The 19,634-nt window shown below is 37.4% G+C and overlaps 1 protein-coding gene across 3 annotated transcripts; it reads right to left on the reverse strand.

Moving 5' to 3' along the window:
- Window positions 1-4,242: 4,242 nt before the first annotated feature.
- On the reverse strand, window positions 4,243-10,265 carry LOC136225950 (F-box/LRR-repeat protein 25-like). 3 transcript variants are annotated; one of them, XM_066014164.1, is made up of 4 exons: window positions 10,057-10,265; window positions 8,759-9,602; window positions 8,522-8,686; window positions 4,243-4,990 (listed from the first exon to the last, which is right to left on the reverse strand). In XM_066014164.1, exons 2-4 carry the CDS (start codon window positions 9,560-9,562, stop codon window positions 4,871-4,873), a joined length of 1,089 nt encoding a protein of 362 aa, XP_065870236.1. In that variant the 5' UTR covers window positions 9,563-9,602; window positions 10,057-10,265; the 3' UTR covers window positions 4,243-4,870. The 3 variants fall into 3 exon arrangements, with proteins under 3 accessions (XP_065870236.1, XP_065870235.1, XP_065870234.1); XM_066014163.1 differs by having other exon boundaries at window positions 4,249-4,999; XM_066014162.1 differs by lacking the exon at window positions 4,243-4,990 and adding an exon at window positions 7,890-8,345.
- Window positions 10,266-19,634: the final 9,369 nt, after the last annotated feature.

A 19,634-nucleotide genomic window follows, 5' to 3' on the forward strand; every position in this document is an offset into this window, starting at 1 on the left:
AAGACCTTTAGGTATCTAGAAGGATTGAGATACAACATCCAGGATCGAATTGGCACACAAATGGTGGTTCGAGTACAAGATGCCAGGAATTTAGCCCTCAAGGCTGAATTGCAACTAACCAGGAGATCCGCCACTACTGAGTATATGCCTGGAGGGAGAGATAACGTGAGGTCCTTTGACAAAGGCAAGCAAGTGGCGAGTACCAGTGGCGCCAAAGTCAACAGTGTGGGAAGAGGATCTGTCGGAGATACTAGGCCATACAAGGAAGCACCTCTACCACCTAAGAGCAACAATCCGTATGCGAGGCCAGCGCCTTTCAAATGCTTTCGGTGCAATGAGCCAGGCCATAGATCAAATGAGTGTCCTAGGCGGAAGAGCGCCAACATGGTGGAGATGTATGAAGATGACTATGATGAAGGAGATGAAGTATTTTGTGAACCCTTAGGAGAGGATGATGATGAGGTGGATGAAGGGAGATACGCTATTCATGTGGTACGACGTCTGTTAGTCTCCAGCCGAATAGAGGGAGATCAGAGGCACCGACTATTCAAGACCCACTGTCTTGTTAAACGTGGGCGATGCAATATGATAATAGATAGTGGGAGCCAAGAGAACATTGTGAGCAGCAGCGCCATTCAGAAATTCAGATTGTTGGCAGAGGCGCATCCCGGCCCCTATAGGGTGGGATGGATAAAAAACGTGGGTGAACTTAGGGTGACCCAGAGATGCAGAGTACCTATTGTAATTGGTGATTATAGTGACGAAGTCTGTTGCGATGTGGTTGATATGGATGCCTGCCACCTATTGCTGGGTCGGCTCTGGCAGTTTGATAACGATGCCATCCACGCAGGTAGGGAGAACACTTACAGATTTGTGAAGAATGGGGTGGAGTTTGTCCTTACACTAATGATGAGAGAATCGAAGGCCGACGAGAAGTCTACCTTGGTAGTCTGTCCTACACACAAATCGTTTGTCAGCGAATGTGAAGAGAGCCAGATAGTGTATGTGGTAATGGTTAAGGCGAATCACGAGTCCGCCCGAAGGGGCGAGAGGGAGATGCCGCACGAAGTGACCCGCCTACTTGGCGAGTATCAAGATTTGTTCCCCAACGAACTGGCAAGTGGGTTACCACCTTTGAGAGACATCCAACATCATATCGATCTTGTGCCTGGGGCTAGTTTGCCGAGCCTCGCACATTATCGAATGAACCCAAAGGAGAATCACGTCATGAGACAGAAAGTGGAGGAACTCATCGAGATGGGATACGTTAGGGAGAGTATGAGTCCTTGCGTCGTTCCAGCTTTACTTACACCGAAGAAGGATGGTTCTTGGCGGATGTGTGTTGACAGTATGGCTATTAACAAGATCACCATCAAGTACAAGTTCCCGATTCCAAGGTTGGATGACATGCTGGACCAACTTGGCGGATCTCGAGTCTTCTCCAAGATTGATCTCATGAGTGGTTATCATCAAATACGAATCCGATCTGGGGATGAGTGGAAGACCGCCTTCAAAACGAGAGATGGATTGTATGAATGGTTAGTTAGGCCCTTTGGGATGACCAACGCCCCCAGTACTTTTATGAGGCTGATGAATCAGGTGCTTCGCCCGATGATTGGGAAGTTCGTAGTTGTGTATTTTGATGATATCTTGATTCATAGTCAGACCTTGGCGGAACATGAGGAGCACTTGCAGGCAGTATTTGACCTGTTAAGGAAACACCAGCTATACGTCAACACTAAGAAGTGTGACTTTGTCATGGAGAGCCTGGTTTTCCTTGGATTCGTGGTCAGTGGGAATGGAATCCAAGTTGATGGGGAGAAGGTAAGAGCCATCTGAGAATGGCCTACTCCGAGGAACGTGGGGGATATCAGGAGTTTTCATGGGCTAGCAACGTTTTATCGCCGATTCATTAAGAACTTCAGTTCCATAGTGGCCCCGTTGACGGAATTTTTGAAGAAGGGAAAGGGGTTCGAGTGGGCGGACGCCCAAGAAGAGAGCTTCGCCTTGATCAAGGAAAAGATGAGTACAACGCCAGTGCTGGCGTATCCCGATTTTGATAAACTGTTTGAAGTTGAGTGTGATGCCAGTGGAATTGGGATTTGTGGTGTCTTGATGCAAGAAAATAGGCCCATTGCATACTTCAATGAGAAGCTCTGTGAGGCACGGTAAAAGTGGGCAATGTATGATCAAGAGTTTTATGCTGTAGTGAGGGCGTTGAAAGTATGGGAACATTACTTGGTGGGAAAAGAGTTCATCCTCTACACTGACCATCAAGCTCTCAAGTACCTGGGAAGTCAGAACCAACTTCGAAGCTCCATGCATGCCCGGTGGTCCGCCTTCATAGATAAGTTTCCCTATAAGCTTATCCACAAGGCTGGAAAATAGAACAAAGTGGCGGACGCCTTAAGCCGAAGGGTGTCACTAATTAAGACAGTTAACCTGGAGACCGATTGTTTTGAACACATCCGAGGAGAATACATGGCGGATCCTGATTTTGGTAGTATTTGGGAAAAGTGTAAGAACCAGCATGGGGATGGAGCGTATCACCTGATGGATGAATATCTCATGAGGGGAAATCAACTTTGCCTACCTTGCACTTCCATTCGCTAGAAGGTAGTACGGGATCTACATGGCGGATCCCTGGGAGGGTATTTTGGGCGAGATAAGACATATGAAGAAGTGAGTTCCCGCTATTTCTGGCCCAAGATGAGGAGAGTCGAGTAGAACGATGCTACGTTTGCCAGACCTCTAAGGGACGCACTACAAATGCGGGCTTACATTTACCTTTGCCGGTACCAAAGACCGTATGGGAGGATGTGTCCATGGACTTTGTCCTAGGATTACCCAGAACTCAGAGGGGCATGGATTCCATCTTTGTCGTAGTTGATCGGTTTTCAAAGATGGCTCACTTCATACCATGTCGCAAGACCAATGATGCCTCTGCGACTGCTAAGTTATTCTTCAAAGAGATTGTCAGGCTACATGGCGTACCTAAGAGCATTGTCTCATACCGTGATACGAAGTTCCCCAGTCACTTCTGACGGACATTGTGGGCTTTGTTCGATACGTCTCTGAAGTTTAGTACCACCGCCCACCCTCAAACAGACGGACAGACAGAAGTAGTCAATACAACCCTGGGAAACTAACTGCGCAGCAAGTGTAAGGATAAGCCCAGGATGTGGTTCTAGCCCAAACTGAGTTCGCCTACAACGGCTCTGTACATTCGGGAACCGGGAGATCTCCATTTGAGGTGGTATACACAAAGACTCCGAATCACGTCCTTGATATAGCCCATCTTCCTAAAGGAAACGTGACTGCCAACCAGCTGGCCAAGGATTATGTACAGATGCACCACGAGGTGAGAGAGACTCTTGAGGAGAGAAATCGGAAATTAAAAGCTAAGGCGGATGAGCACCGCATGGATTTACAGTTTGAAGTCAGGGATGAGGTCATGGTATATTTGGACAAAGAGAGACTTGCCAACACCGCCAGTAGCAAGCTTCGGCCTAGGAAATACGGACCATATAAGATCATCAAGAAGATCAATGTCAATGCCTATCATATAGCATTGCCGAATTGGCTCGGAAAAATTTCCCCAGCGTTCAACATCTGTGATCTTAGTCTGTGGAAGCCCGATGGTCCGCTGGGGGTTCAATAAAGACGACTCAGTGCCGAGATCTTTTAAAGAAGGAGAGAATGATGCGGACATCCTAAATGATAGTACTAATCACGCGTGCTCTGGCGGATCTTTAGACACCAAACCCACGAAGGTTGTACCGAGGAGGGCGGATTCCCAGGACACATGAACAGGGCGGATCTAGGCGTACGCCAGAAGGCGTATCAACAACTACCCTGGGCAGATCTCTAGGTTACTTCCTCCCGAAGGAATTCCCCAACAACTCTGACGCTCCGTACCTGTGCCTGTGTACGGTTTGTCGGGGCAAGATTTTTCTCAATCTTCTAAGAAAAAATAACATTGCGGACGTAAGAAAGTATTTAGCATAAAACACAGCATGAACCAAATGGGCTTGCACCAAGAATTTGCTATCACTCGTTGCCTTTCCCAATAAACCATCTTTCAAGCATATCAAACGTCAAACATTCAACTATATATTAATTATAATATGCTTAAAATTACTATCAGAACAAGGATGACTTAACATGTTTTTCAAGTTTAAAACAAGAGAAAACTGTAGAGTCCTTGTCAGAGAGAAAATAGTTAAAGAAAAACTAGTGTAGTCTTGGAGACTACCTTTTGGTTTTGGAACAACAGTTTTATACTATGGTCCCACTACTGATCACAAAATTCATATCATGCTTGAGGAAATTTCGTAACACTCAATGCAAATTAAGGGTAACAAAGGACATCACATGAAGTGAGGGGAGGTGAGGGGAGGCAAATGTAGTCTTAAGTAGTGCTGAAAAATTTAAATAACCAGATGGAAGCAAACATGATATAATTTCAAAGCTTTTGTTATAAGAGGTTAAGAGACTGTCAAACAATCGACATAAAAGCTCAAACCTATGAAGCACGGACTCTTCCCTGTGGTAGGAGTGGTGGTGTTGGACTCGCCGGACACGGCCGGATTGCGATGAACGCCTGAGCACTGATACACAACAATACACCAAGATTAAGAGACGCCAATCAGGATCAGGAGCACTACACTCAGCAGACAGATCATTTCCAGCAATTTTTCTAAGAATTGCAGAAACACAATCAGCTCTAGTAACTTTCATGTCATCTTCCGAATGTAAATGACTTTGTAGTTGTTGAACAGCAGATGGAGATCCACTTCTATTCTCATGTTCCAGATGTTTCATCCTTGGAAGGTGGTGTGATATTTCACATATGCGAAACGTATAGGTATCAAATTTCCGTATAAACACTGCAGACAACAACCTGTTGTAGAAGATGAAAGTTCAAAAGTGATGCAATAACTCCTCTAATTTTATTTACCCAATCCATTCTATAAGCTCCACTCTCAGCCTGACAAGACTAGAAAAAGAGACGAGTCAAATGATTTTTACATAATATTGCTAACTCATGATCAATCTCAATTGAATAAGAGAGAGAGAGACAATAATCTAAGAAAATATCAAATTTCTGAATAAATACTGCCATTCTACAACTCTGTTTATGGCATATATCAATGTGATGAAATAATTGAATAAGATAGTGTATATTTAAAACTATTAAAACAGTTGCTAAAGTGAGATGGCAGAGATGAAGAAGAAGAGGTTATTCTGAAGTGACAATCATTAAACCAAATATATTTCACCAATGTTTAGGAAGTAGGAACCCTCTAAAGAATATGGAAGTATGTCTAACAGTAACATAGTTCTCTCATATTTCATATAGTTTATTCTAATGTAATCTAATCATATTTCAAAAGGAGTTATTTACCAAGTAATCCCTGGTTCTTAGTACTCCAATACCCTTAAAATTTATTATGTCATTTCTACTCTTTATAATGCTTTGCATCCTGAGCGGATCCAAATATGTTGATATCAACAGAATTTTTGTTGCAACATAATTAAGTGCCTATTATCCTCATCAGATTTCCATCCGTTAGACATAAAATAAAACCTAGATGAATACACAAGTTGATCATCCACAAAGTAAAAGCCTTAAAATATTAAAAATAAAAAATAAAGATGTGCAGAACCAATATTATATCACCTGCAATGTGTACGATTTCGATGGAGATATTATTCTGAAGCATAGTCTTAGATCGGTGTCATCTGATCTTGAGTCAATCTTCAAGGTTGAAGTGTGAAGATCAATACTATGGCAACCTAGGTTTCCCTCACTAAGTGAGGATGCTCTGTTGTTGTGCCTTGAACGAAATCTAGCAAAGACACAGTTTTATACCATGGTCCCACTATTGATCACAAAATTCATATCATGCTTGAGGAAATTTCATAACACTCGATGCAAATTAAGGGAAGGAAAGGGCATCACATGCAGTGAGCATTCTATTTGGGAGAGAGGGAAGAAAAGAAAAGTTGAAAACCAACAACTTACTTCCCATTTGCAGCATAACTGCTTCTACGTTTCTATATGAGCTCACACCACACCAACAACACGGAGACCGTTGAAGGCTCTGTATCACTAGACTAGAAGCATGATTATTTTCGTACTCAGCCTGGCTTCTGAATTCCTGAACCCTTTTTGCAAGTTTATTTTGTTCGGTGGTCATTAAAATAGTTTTGAATCCAATAAAATCACTAAACTAGCAAACTTGTGTCATGAAAGTCACTATAATCGGATTCCACTATCTAGGCCACCAGAAAGCTAACAACGTGACTACCATATCAACAACACCTGACACATATATTTAACATGTGTTGTCACGTGGCAGATTTTTGGATGGTTAACATGCTAATCCAAAAAATGACCTATGCAAATGGATTTTTAATGTGTTTTGGGAATTTGAATGAGTTTCACAAAAAAAAAAAAAATAATTAATGTGTTTAGGGATTTTGAACAAAAGGATGCCTTTATATCATAATATTGATCTAACATAAATCACCATGATTTGTCCAAACCAATACAAGTTAAATATGTTGAAAAACTACATCCTGGATGACCTGTGAAGAATTAAGTAATAGAACAATTCAATGAACAAACATGTTGTCAGAACTCATATGAACATTCTGGAAAGATGAAATTATACGTTCAGATAAAAGGGGAATGAAATTCAAGAGAACGGAACTGAATGTAAATATAATTATGTGAGTTTGATGGTGAGCGTGTCTTACAGTTCAATCTCAGTTACCATTTGCTAACATGTTTTGTGTCTTATCTTTCTACATTTTGGAATTGTACATAAATACTTGTTTTCTTTTGTGACCCAAAACATTCAGATAATCTATCTCAAAGGTGTCTGCATCCCAATCTCACTCTCCACTCCCATCCTTTCTGTTACTCATCTTAGGCCCTACCATTGCAAAATTATCAATGTTTAAGAGACCTAACTGCACTTATTGTTGTCTAGACATTGGCATCTTTAGAAATCATGTTTTTGTATTTCACATATGATGAAAAGTTAAGTTCATTTCATGTTAACTTAGTGACATCATCTGTTCTTGCTTTCAGTTTATTTCGAGTCATATTGATCTAAATAAGGTATTGATGCTGACCTGACTTACCCTGCTTCATAATTCAATAACTGTGTTTTCATGCGCCTAGTCATATTCCAAAACTGCTAATATGATATTATTCAGGATGAGTGCTAAATTCTATTTGGATCAATTAAGTGAAATACATAGGATGAGATTGTTGCTGTAAAATGATAGAAATTAATGTATTTCCATGCCCCGTAGAGCAAAATACCTACGGCCCGCAACTGAGTGGCCGTCGGGCGAACAGTTCGTTGCTCGAGGAAAGAGCCTGCCAGCCCCGACGACCATAGCACATCTCGTGCACCGCCACGTACACTCAGCGACCATCCCATCGATATTCTAAGGAACGTTAAATTCTTGAAAATTTTCGTTTTAAGGTCATTTTGGTGTTGTTTGGGTAGGGAAGATTGTGAATTTTTAGAGAGAGAGAGAGCTCCAATAAATGTGATTTTGGAAAATAAAAAATGTGGTTTCAAACAACTTTAATTCTTGAATATTTTCATTTTAAGGTCGTTAACGGTCATTTTAAGTAGTCCGTTAACCGGTGTTAACAAGTGTAAAGTTCAGAGGTCAATCAAATTTTTTGGACGAGTTTGGGTGGTCGATGTATTAACCCTTAATATTATTGTCGTGTGTCTTACATATTTTAGTTGCCTTACATACCTATATTAAAGCATGTGTGATCTTTTTGAATTTTACTGATTGTCTTCTAATCTTCTATTTTAACTCAATTCAAATGCATAATAAACACAAATGCTCAATTACTAGAGAAGATCTTAATTTTATTAAAATAAAATATAACGAGTTCTACATCGACTACTTCGAATTATAAATACGAATTACACCAAAATAATAATAAAAAAAAACTTCTAAAAAACTTGTACTAGTTTAGATATTCTACGCTGATTAGAACATAACAACTCTACCAAGGCATGTTGAGAACACCTTGAAAAGTTTGACAACTTTTGAAAAACTTTAATAAAAAAATCCTTTCTACTGTCTTCTATTACTACAATCAATTTTTCTAATACTGTTGCATTCTCGAGAAGGAAACGAATAAAGCTGAGAACAAGGCTACATTCATCATCACTCTCCGAAAGACCAATAATTTCAACTGTCTTTAGATGCGACACCACGCAATTGAAAACTCTTTCTTCTGTATTCCAATAACTCTTTTGAGGACTATTCAAGTTTGGAAGATATGTAGTTCTTTCAGACTGTAGACAAAGTTTAATTAGTCAAGATTTAGTTAATTATTATAATAAAAAGTTTGGAAAGTGTCTGGTTATAGGGATAGTAAGCATAAAGTTTGTTAACTAACTTTTATTTCCACATTACAGTACATGTTAAGCAAGTTGAAATGACATAAATGATTGGTTCCGAATACTTTTACCTTGTAATGTGGTAGCTTTATAACTAATTTCTCGAGCTCGTGAAAACTGTGAAGGGCAGATGCAATTTCATCCGGATGCTCTTCAAAATTTGGATTATCCAAAGTTAAGGATTTGTTCTTCCGCAATAGAGAAGATAAATTGCCTATGTGTAAATTAGATAGAGTCTGCAAATATAATATTAATATATTAATACAAAGCATTAAAAAATATGGATAACCTAAGTTGAAATACCTTACCTGTATCAATTTACTCCCGAATTTCAGCATGAGACATGGATGAGTATAATAACGTTCAAAATCAATAGTAGCATGAATTAGAAATGGAGAATTTATTGATATAGACCCATAGCAAGCATTCAAAGGACTCAAAAGCTTCCACTCCTCAAGATTTGGACAAGAAATTTGAACAGCAGTAGTACTAACATTTTCCAAAACCAATTTTTTCAAAGATTTAGAAAAAATAACATACTTATGATACTCATAAATATTGGTTAATTCTAGAGATTCTAGGGACGGACTCCCACATAAAATATTTTCAATCGTATCAGGTGGAAATATGCAATCTGTTATACTAAGTGCCTTGAGATGTGCCCAACTCACACAAGACACGACATCAAAATTACAATTATGCGTGTGCAATTTAACCAAGGAAGCATTGTCAAAAAGGAATTCTGGCAGCCTATACAGACTACTGGTGAAACTTAATTCCAAAATGAGCTCCTCCACATATTTTTTGATTGCAAAATCGATAACTGCGTTCAAGTTAGGAGTAGGATCCAAAATACTGAAATAGGTATTTATGTGGAATTTCTGGATTTTAGAGCAGTCATGGAGAAGTAGGGTATTGTCCATAAATTTAGAAAATTTTTTAAAAGACATACGATAAGATCGGAATTTGAGAATGGGAAGACGAGTCCATTGATTATAAAAACTCTTCGACAAAACAGAAGTTCGAATAGCTTCTTTCGTTGATGGCAAAAAGCAGAGGATATGTTGAATGAGGGAATCTGGTAAAGCACTGATACGATCTTCTTTCGACATTATCCAGGAGAATAGCAAAAGCAACCGAAGCTGAGAGCAACTGAAAGAAATAGCAAAGAAAAAAGCAGAGAATCGTGTGAATAATAACTAGATTATAGTGTGTATCGAAACTAGGGGTCTGCTTAGATGAGGTTTCACAAGGTTTATAAGGGGACGGGAGTGAAAGGAAGATTATTTAGAGAACCTCATATCCCACTAATTTGGTGGGATTGAAATTGAGATTATTTTGAACTTAAACTCTACCCAAATAAGGTTAGAAAAATAACCTCTATTTAAACACCTTTCCAAAATTTAGTAGGATTGAAATTCAGGTTATTTCAAGGTTTTTGAACCGGTTCATTTAAACTTAAACACCTTCTAAATCAACGTTAGAAAAATAACCTCCATTTTAAACTCCTTTCCAATCAAGGTTAAATTGATGAACCTCATCCAAGCAGATCCTAGGGATTATAGTAATTAAACCCAAAAAATAATTAAACAATCGCAACTTGTACCTGAAGCTTGGTGATGCTCTTCGATTTGTGAGAAAAGAGAGGAAAAACGATGGTGTATATCCTGCGGTGCGGTTAGGAAGAGCATCGAATCTAGGGTTAAGAAGAGCCCTGTTTAGCTTGAGGGAAATACAGGAATGAAGGCAGAGAGGTATGCATCTTCAAGATCCAAACAGTTCATGAACCAAAAACGACATAAGATCCAAACATAAGTCCTGTATAAACCGTTTGCTATCATCTATTTATTTATTTATTTATTTATTTATTTATTTATTTAGGGTTAAGGTACAAAAATACCTCTAACGTTGTGGGCCATGAGCAATTTTACTCCTACCGTTTAAAATGGTGCAATTTTACCTCTAACGTTAGAAGTCAAGAGCAAATTTACCTCCAACGTTAATAAATTGGGTCAATTTGAAAAATAATTCATCAAATTGTCTTCTCGATTATGAATCTTGTTATCTATATTTCATACGTGTATTATTTTATCAGTAACAAATCACAAACATTCGCTGGGATGTGAAAAAAATAAAAAAAATATATTGTCTTTTTGTATGGATTAGATAAAAAAAAATGCAAAAAATCCACCGAATTTATAAATATTAATCTCAAATTCTATTATTAAATTATAAAAAACATTAAAATCATTTTTTTAGAACGAATTATTATGTAATTGGTGCAAAATAATGAATAAAAATATGTGTGTTTCGTAATAGTGTCTGAAATTGATCCAATTTATCAACGTTAGGGATAAAATTGCTCTTGGCTTCCAACGTTAGGAGTAAAATTGCACTGTTTTAGACGTTAGGGGTAAAATTGCTCCTGGTCCATAACGTTAAGGGTATTTTTGCACCTTCACCCATTTATTTATTAAGCCAGGAGGAGATTAATGGAATTAAATTGAAGTAATGGAAGGTTAAGTATTAAGTTAATTTTATTTGAAAGTTATTTTTTGAGGTAAATGGGTTAAATGTTTACTTCATCTAACTTCCAAATTAGGGTTAACGGGAGTAACATAAAGTTTTCTAAAATGGATAAGGTACCAAAATAGACTGAAGATTTTTGGGAAAGTACCAATTTAGGCTTAACGATTACAACATAATATTAATTTAGGCTTAACGTTTACAATATAGCATCAATTTAGGTCTCAAGTATAAAATAGCATCAATATAGACTTAAAGTTTACAAAATAATACGAATTTAAACTTAACGTTTACAAAATATATACAATTTAAGTTAAATATCATAATTAAATTAATCATATTATATATATTTTTTTTTGTAGGAACAAGAAAAAACAAACAAATAAAGAACTAGATCATCCTAGCAAAGCTGACCCCCACCACATCATCCAAAAGGATCGAGGAGACAAAGGCCGGAGGAGAAGAATAAGAAGTGACTCCCAGACTTCCTTCATGACCAGCAGCCGCCAGACGATCTGCCACCCTGTTTTGCTCCCTAAAGACATGACTGAAAGAGATAGAAGTAAAGGACAGGCATAGTCTTTTGATATCTTTAATAAGATTCTTGCTCTTCCATCCAATAGGAACACTACTTGAAATTAGTCTAATGGCTTCCTGATTATCCGATTCAACCATCAGATTAGCAATCCCCAAACTCTTGGCCAGGACCATACCAGACAGAATACCCCACAGCTCGGCTGAAAAAGAAGAACCTATTCCAAGGTTATGCGAGAACCCAGAGATCCAAGACCCTCTATCATCTCTCAAGACACCACCTGCAGCAATAAAACCATTTACTAAACAAGAACCATCAGTATTCAGCTTTATCACCCCTTCCCGTGGCCTTGTCCAGCAAAGAAAGTGGATAGATCTTCTTTGAATAAACCTGTCAAAGGAGTCTTCCTTAAGATTATTAATAACATGGTAAACCTTTTTAGCAAAAAAATCCCCCATGTTAGGAATATTAATAGAAAAGGTATCAAAAATCTCCTTATTCCTCCACTCCCATATTTGGTGGCAAACAATCGAAAAGAAGATATCCCCATACTTAAAATTAGAGAGTAATTTCCCAGTTACCCCATCTTTAAACCAATCAAGACAAGAATAGGAGAAGAAATTATCCTTCATATGATTGGGAATAATTTTCCCCCAAACCTCTTTACTCTTAAAGCATGACAAATAGTTTCTTCAAACCCTCTACATCTGCTACACTCTCCAGAATCCACCAGATGTCTTCTTTTCCTATCAGAATTAGTAAGTAACCTGTTTTTGATTCCCAACCACAAGAAACTTCTAACTCTGTAAGGCACCTCCATAGACCAAACCACCTTCCAAATAGCAGTCTGAAGATCCCCATCCCAGTTACTAAAAGTCTCAAAAGCAGACTTACAAGTATAAGCACCATTGTTAGTAGAAGCCCAACAATAGCTATCCTTATCCTCTTCCATTCTACTAATCTTCACTCCTCTTAATTTCAGCAGGATATCCAAACTAAAGAAAGCCTCAAACTTTTCCCAAATCCAAGCCCCTTCGGAATCCACCACATCAGCAATTTTCCAATGACGACAATTATTGGGAGGAACAGAGCTACAACTCTCTAAAAGAGACTTATCACCAAGCCATTTATCATGCCAGAAAACTGATAGATTTACCATTCCCCACATCCCAACCAATCCTAGAACAAAATTCTGAAAAAATCGAGCTTAGGCCTTTCCAGAGAAAGGAACAATTAACAACTCTATCTTTAGGACCGCCAAAAATTTTATCCTTTCTATATTTACCACAAAGCCAACGAACCCAAAGAGCTGACGGATTCTGCCACATCCTCCAAAGGAGCTTCATCAATAAAACCTTATTATTATCTTTGGCTTGCCTAATCCCCAGACCTCCTCTATCTCTAGGCTTGCAAACCTCCTTCCAAGGGACAAGATGAATCTTTTTGCTATCTCCAGAATTTCCCCAAAGAAAGCGACGATTAATTTTATCTAGATCATTGAGGACTGGATCCGGCAATTTATAGACCTGCATAATATGATTAGGAACTGCACAATTAACTGATTTAATCAAGGTAAGTCTCCCTGCAAGAGACAAAGTCTTTGCTTTTCAATTAGCACACTTATTAGTAGTTTTATCCAGAATCTCTTTGAAAGAAGCTTTAAAGACTCTATTGCTATGGAGAGGAACTCCAAGATAATTACCGAAAGAACTAGTTAAAGGAATACCTGAAATATCACTCAGCTTTTTACACAAAGTAGTATTCATATTTTTAGAACAAAGCATTCTAGACTTATGAATATTGATTTTTTGACCAGAAGCTTCACAAAAATGATTAATAATTCTCATAATCTCCCCCATTTGATCCTCCGTTCCTTCCACAAAAGCCATAACATCATCTGCAAAAAATAAGTGGGTAATAGCCGACAGAATCTATTTATAGAAACTGGGTGAAAAGTCTCAGTATTAATAGCTTCCTGAATCAAGTGAGTTAATCTTTCTATAGCTATAACAAAAAGAAAGGGGCTCATGGGATCTCCTTGCCTAATACCCCTAGAAGGAGAGAACTCCTCAGACATATCCCCATTAATCAAAATCTGAAAAGTAGGAGAAGAAATGCACACCTCAATTAAATTCCTCCAATTATCTGGGATGCCAGCCTTTTCAAGACTCTGAAGTAAAAAACCCGAGTTAAGACGATCATAAGCCTTCTCCAAATCCAGCTTGAGGGCTACAATCCCTTTCCTACCCTTCTTGATTTTCATAGAATGAACCATCTCCTGGGCAATAACAACATTATCCATCATTTGTCTACCAGGAACAAAACTACCTTGGTTTTGACTAATAATATCAGGAAGAATACTCCGGATTCTATTTGCCATCATTTTGGTAACAGTTTTATAAATAACATTACAAAGGCTGATAGGTCTCATTTGTAAAAATGAGGAGGGATTTTCCACCTTGGGGATAAGAACAAGCAAAGTTTTATTCACAAGCCTAATATTATCCGGATCAGTAAAAACTCCCTCAATAAACTTATAAACGCCTTCTTTCACAGTATCCCAATGCTTGTGGTAGAAACCAGCAGGAATGCCATCAATCCCTGGAGCTTTAGTTGCTCCCATACTAAAAATTGCCTAATCAATCTCCTCCTTTACAAAGGGCTGGAAAGCTTTAAGAAGCTTATCCTCCTCCATCCTTGGATACGAAGTCACTGACTGAGCTTTATTCAGATCAATAGTCTCCTCTTTAAATAAATCTCTGTAAAAATTAAGAGCAACATTACAAATATCATCATTCTCATAAATCCAAATGCCATTACTATCTTTAATAGCATCAATCCTATTTCTCTGCCTTCTAATTATGGTAGAAAGATGAAAAAACTTAGTGTTACGATCCCCATCCTTGATCCATATTTTCCTAGACTTTTGAAACCACAGAAGCTCTTCCTGTCTTAAAACAGCCTCAAGCTCCTTCTGAAGGGTTCTGAGAAGACCATCCAGACTATGATCAAACCTAGTCTCCAACCTCCTATGAATCCCTTCTATTCTTCTTAACAACTTATTCTTCCTCCTTAGAATATGCCCAAAAACCTTTTTATTCCACTCAATCACATTCTTCCTGAATGTATCCGAGGCTCTTAAAACATTAGAATGAGGAGCCCAATTATTTTTAACAAATTCTCTAAATTGAGGGTGAGATTCCCAAGCAATCTGATATCTGAACGGTCTATTCCCTTTAGACTGTCTCTCCCTGCAGAGCCTAAATAAGATAGGACAATGATCCGAATGTCTAAAAGGTAAATTAAGAACAGACACCTCAGTAAACCTGATTTGAGCATCAACATTGGCATAAACTTTATCAAGACGAACAAAAGTACTATTACGCTTCCAAGTAAATTTATGACCAGCAGCTCCCAAATCTGACAACCCACACATATCCATACTCTGCTTATGATTCAAACAACGATTTATATAGTGATTAGCCCCCCCTCTCTGATCACTCATAACAGCAATATCATTAAAATCCCCAGCCACAAACCAAGAATCCAACATATTCAAACTAATAGAATAGAGGGCTTCCCAAAGCCTATTACGATTAGCCAAGACAGGATCAGCATAAACAAAGGTAAAAAAGAAAGGGCTAATACCAGGCAAGCAAACTTTACAATGGATAAACTGTCTATCAATACTAATAATATCAAAATGAATACGATCTGGCTTCCAAAAGAGCCAAATCCCACCAGCACGACCAGTAGCTTCCGATCTAATACAGTTCCAGTTTCTAAACTTTTTCACCACCTCATCTGCCTTAATACCACTAATCTTAGTTTCCATTAAAACAAAACAATAAGGATTAAATTGTCTAATCAAATCATTAATATGGACCCGGGTAGCCTTGCTAGCCGCGCCTCTAACATTCCAAGCCAACAAATCCATAGAAAGGAAGACTACTGACCAAACCCTACCTTTATATAAGGTATTTATTAGGGGCTCCTAGGAGCCTTCCTGAGGTACCATTAGGACCCCTTTTATCCAGACTATTTTCAGAATTCCTAAACTTATGGATACTCTTTTGTTTCCCTTTTAATCTTTTCATACTGGTTTTATTAACCCCTATGATTTTCCCCCCATATTGATCATTATTAGGTTTAAGAATACTAACCTCTTTATTCCTTTCTTTTATATTAGTAGTGGAGCTTTTGGGAATCTCTTGGCCCTCTTCTTTTGAGCTAAGGCTGGAAGCCATCTTCACTAAACCCTTTCTAGAAGTTCCAGCAGAATCTACCACTGAGCTGCTTTTCTCGATATCCTCCACCATTTGATCTGATTCTTGAGCTTCCTCTGAATTAAGAGCTCCAAATCTAGAACCTAAATTTCCTCCTAACTTTCCCTCTTGCTTCTGATTTACATTAGGGTTAAGATTCCCTCTCTCCAAAATTTTCATATTAGATTGCTGTTGAGAATTCTGGATATTAGCGTTTGGTGGATAATACTGACCAGTTGGAGGCCTAGTTCTCCGTCTGGCCGATCTTTTAGCAACCATCCAGGGCCCGAAGTTTCCCTCCTCCTTCTGACTTCTCACCTCTCTCTCTTTAATCACCTCACCAACCTTTTTCTGCACCTTATCCCTTCTTGGGCATCCATCACAAGTATGACCATACATGAATTCTCCTCCACACAGGAATTCTCCTCTACAATACCCATCACTTTGTCCTTCCAAAAAAAATGTCCTGTTCCTAGATTGGAATTAAAATTATTGGCTAAATCCCCAATTCTTTTAGTTATTTCAACCATACTTCCTCTAGAATTAGGTTCCTCCCTCCTTTCCCTAGTCTCTTCACCAACATCCCCCCTATCACTGACATCCATAATCTGGACGCCTTCACTCTTTGGATTTTTATCACTGATTTTAACCATCCCTGAACTCAATTTACCAAGGTCAAACCCACATCCAAATGAACCCTCAATCGCCTCCCCCGAATCCATTCCCTCCTTTAACGTCCCCAATCCCCGATCCGTAACCACCGCCATCTTCTCCTCTCCCCCCGCCTCACAAGACATCCCTGAATACTCTCTCAAATTCCCCCCCCCCCCCCATCGATGGCAGACCCGTCACCGGGTAACCCAGCCGATCCTCTTTCTAACCCAAACCCCTCCGCCGCACTCATCCCTTCAGATCCCTCCCCGACTACTCCCCCCCGCCTCTCCTCCCCCGTCCGTCAAACCCCCTTCTCCTATAAGTTAACTTATTTTCTTATTAACTTTATAAGTTATCTTTTTATTTAGTTCTATATTATTATTTATTAAGATACAATTAATTAGTATTCTTACCCATTAAGATCTTGTATTTGTTTTTTTTATCAATAATTCTATTACTGCTAAATTTTATTGCTTATGTAATATATGCAAACTAAAAGTAATTGAATATGAATACTGACATGTATTAATATTATTTTAACTAGATATTCAATTACTTTTAGTTATGAGTCATGGAATTTAGAAGTCATGGAATCGTTGATGAAAAACAAATACAAGGTCTTAATGGGTAAGAATACTAATTAATCATACTGTAATAAATAAGAAAATAAAACTAAATAAAAAGACAACATATAAAATTAATAGGAAAAGAATATAATATGGTTAATTTAATTGTTACGTTTAGCTTAAATTGGATATATTTTGTAAACATTAAGCTTAAATTTATATTATTTTATAAACGTTGATCCTATATTAGTGCTATTTTGTACGTGATGCCTAAATTGATGCTATATTGTAAACGTTACAACTAAATTGATATTAGGTTGTAAATGTTAAGCCTATATTGATGCTATTTTGAACATTGAACCTAAATTGGTACTTCACAAAAACATTAAGCCTATTTTGGTGCCTTATTCCTTTTTAAAATTTCTTGTGCCTGTAGAGTAAATTTAACTTTACTTCCCCTCCATATATAAACTCTCAAACGAAGTTAATTTTTCACTTTTTTTCCATCACTTCTCTTCCTTTAACTCTCACCTCCATTAACCTCCAAACTTCCAAACAAATGCTAACTAGTTTTTGGCCAGGATTTTATAATGGCATATAAATATTAAAAAAATAAATTATAAAGGTGATATGAATAAATAGATAGATGTCTGTAATTCATCATTCTTTTATGTTGTAATTATTCATTCATTAAGGTTGTAAATTTGTATTCCTTAATATTTGTAACTCCATAATTTATGTTCTTATGTAACCTATATATTCATAAACTTATAAATATAAGTTTATTTCATGTAATAAAGCACAAGCAAAAGACAAGCGGACGAATATTTTCTGTTTCATATTTAGTCTTTCAATAGTTATTTTATTTGTATAGATAACCCATGATATCTCATAATAAAATAAATCTTATATATATATATATATATATATATATATATATATATACAGGTTCCATCATTCCCATCACTTTTCTATTAACGGTTCGGTCTTAATTTTCCAATAGAGCCTTTAATAACAAGAATACCCTCACTCTCTCCATTGCTCTGATTTTATTGAATATTATCTTCTTTGTTTTATAACAAAATATATTATTTATATTAAATTTTTTATTTTATTTTTGCATATACTTTAAATAATTTTTTTATAATAATATAATTAAAATTAATACATTATATTATATTTTTTATCAGTAAAATAAAACAAGAAAATGACACCTCAGCTCTATCGTTACTATTTTATATATTACTGTATATATAGATAGATTAATGTATTAAACGTATTTAATTTCTATGTAAACTATTTGGTATCATCTATTTATTAATTAATATATACATATAAACTCTTTGGTATGTCTATTTATTAATTCCTATGTTATAAGAGGAAGGAATCACGACGATAACTCATCAATTAAAATCAACCCCATTAGAGAAATGCGATCGAGCGACATAGGGACGTCTAAGAAAATTCTCCGAACCCAATGCGAGCGGTAGGTAAGCATACAACGGCGAAGGAAAACCCGTCAACGAGCCGACATTGCGTGTTATTAATACTATTGGCGCTTTACATACATATATTAGAGCATGCAATATACAACTAAGAATTTTAGGGTAAATTACACCCATGGCCACTTAACATTACTCATTCTAACATTGTGACAACTGAACTTTACACCTTTTAACATCGGTGGCCACTCAACGCCTCAAAACCACAATTGACGGTCTCAAAATCAAAAATTCGAAGAGTTAATAGTATTCCAAGGAACGTTAATTCTTGAAAATTTTCGTTCTAAGGAACCTTATTGATTAGGAATCACTGTACCTCTATAAAAGGGGATGGAACGGGAGAGAATTTTACATATCAAAAATTGATACAGTGAGTTTAGCGATCTCTCACAAATCGCTATCGAGTTTTAAAAATAGGTTCCACAAAGAACAGGAACAAAGGAATTCCAAAAAAATTTCCGGTGAGCAGACCTGTGACGAGATCCTATTCGCGGGCACGTAACAATGCATGCTCATTGAAATCGATAAAATCATAAATTATATAGCTGGGGCCAGATGATCCTTTTATCTTGGTTTAATATAGACTATATCTAATCTGAGCAAAGTCAACTACTTACAGAGAGAGTCATATCAATATTTTCGTTGATATTGTTATTTTCTGAAGCATGGATCACAGACATCCCATAAGATACAACAAGAACAAAGCCTTAGTCCCGAAATGATTCGGGGTCGGCTAACATGAACCATATATTTTGGTTCATGTCATAAGATGTGGCTAAGTTTTACGCTGGCCGCTACAAACCTACCGCAACCCTCCTCCTTTTTCCGGGCTTGGGACCGGCAGATCATTATACAAAATTAGATAATATACAGTATATTAGCTAGTGTTGTTAAAAGTGTTATGCCCCATTAAGGCGATCAGACATCAAATCGCCCAAGGCACTAGGCGCCATCGTACGTGCTACTTAGAAATGGGTAAAACATATATATAAAGCAGTATGAAGTTTTATAAGATGAAGGGATAAGGTACAAATTAGCCATATGGTTATTCGGGGGTGCTACTTAAAAAAGGGTAAAATATATATAAAACAGTATGAATTTTTATAAAATGAAGGGGTCAGGTGCAAATTAGCCAT

The sequence above is a fragment of the Euphorbia lathyris genome, chromosome 4 (genome assembly GCF_963576675.1).
Source record: "Euphorbia lathyris chromosome 4, ddEupLath1.1, whole genome shotgun sequence".
NCBI lineage: Eukaryota > Viridiplantae > Streptophyta > Magnoliopsida > Malpighiales > Euphorbiaceae > Euphorbia > Euphorbia lathyris.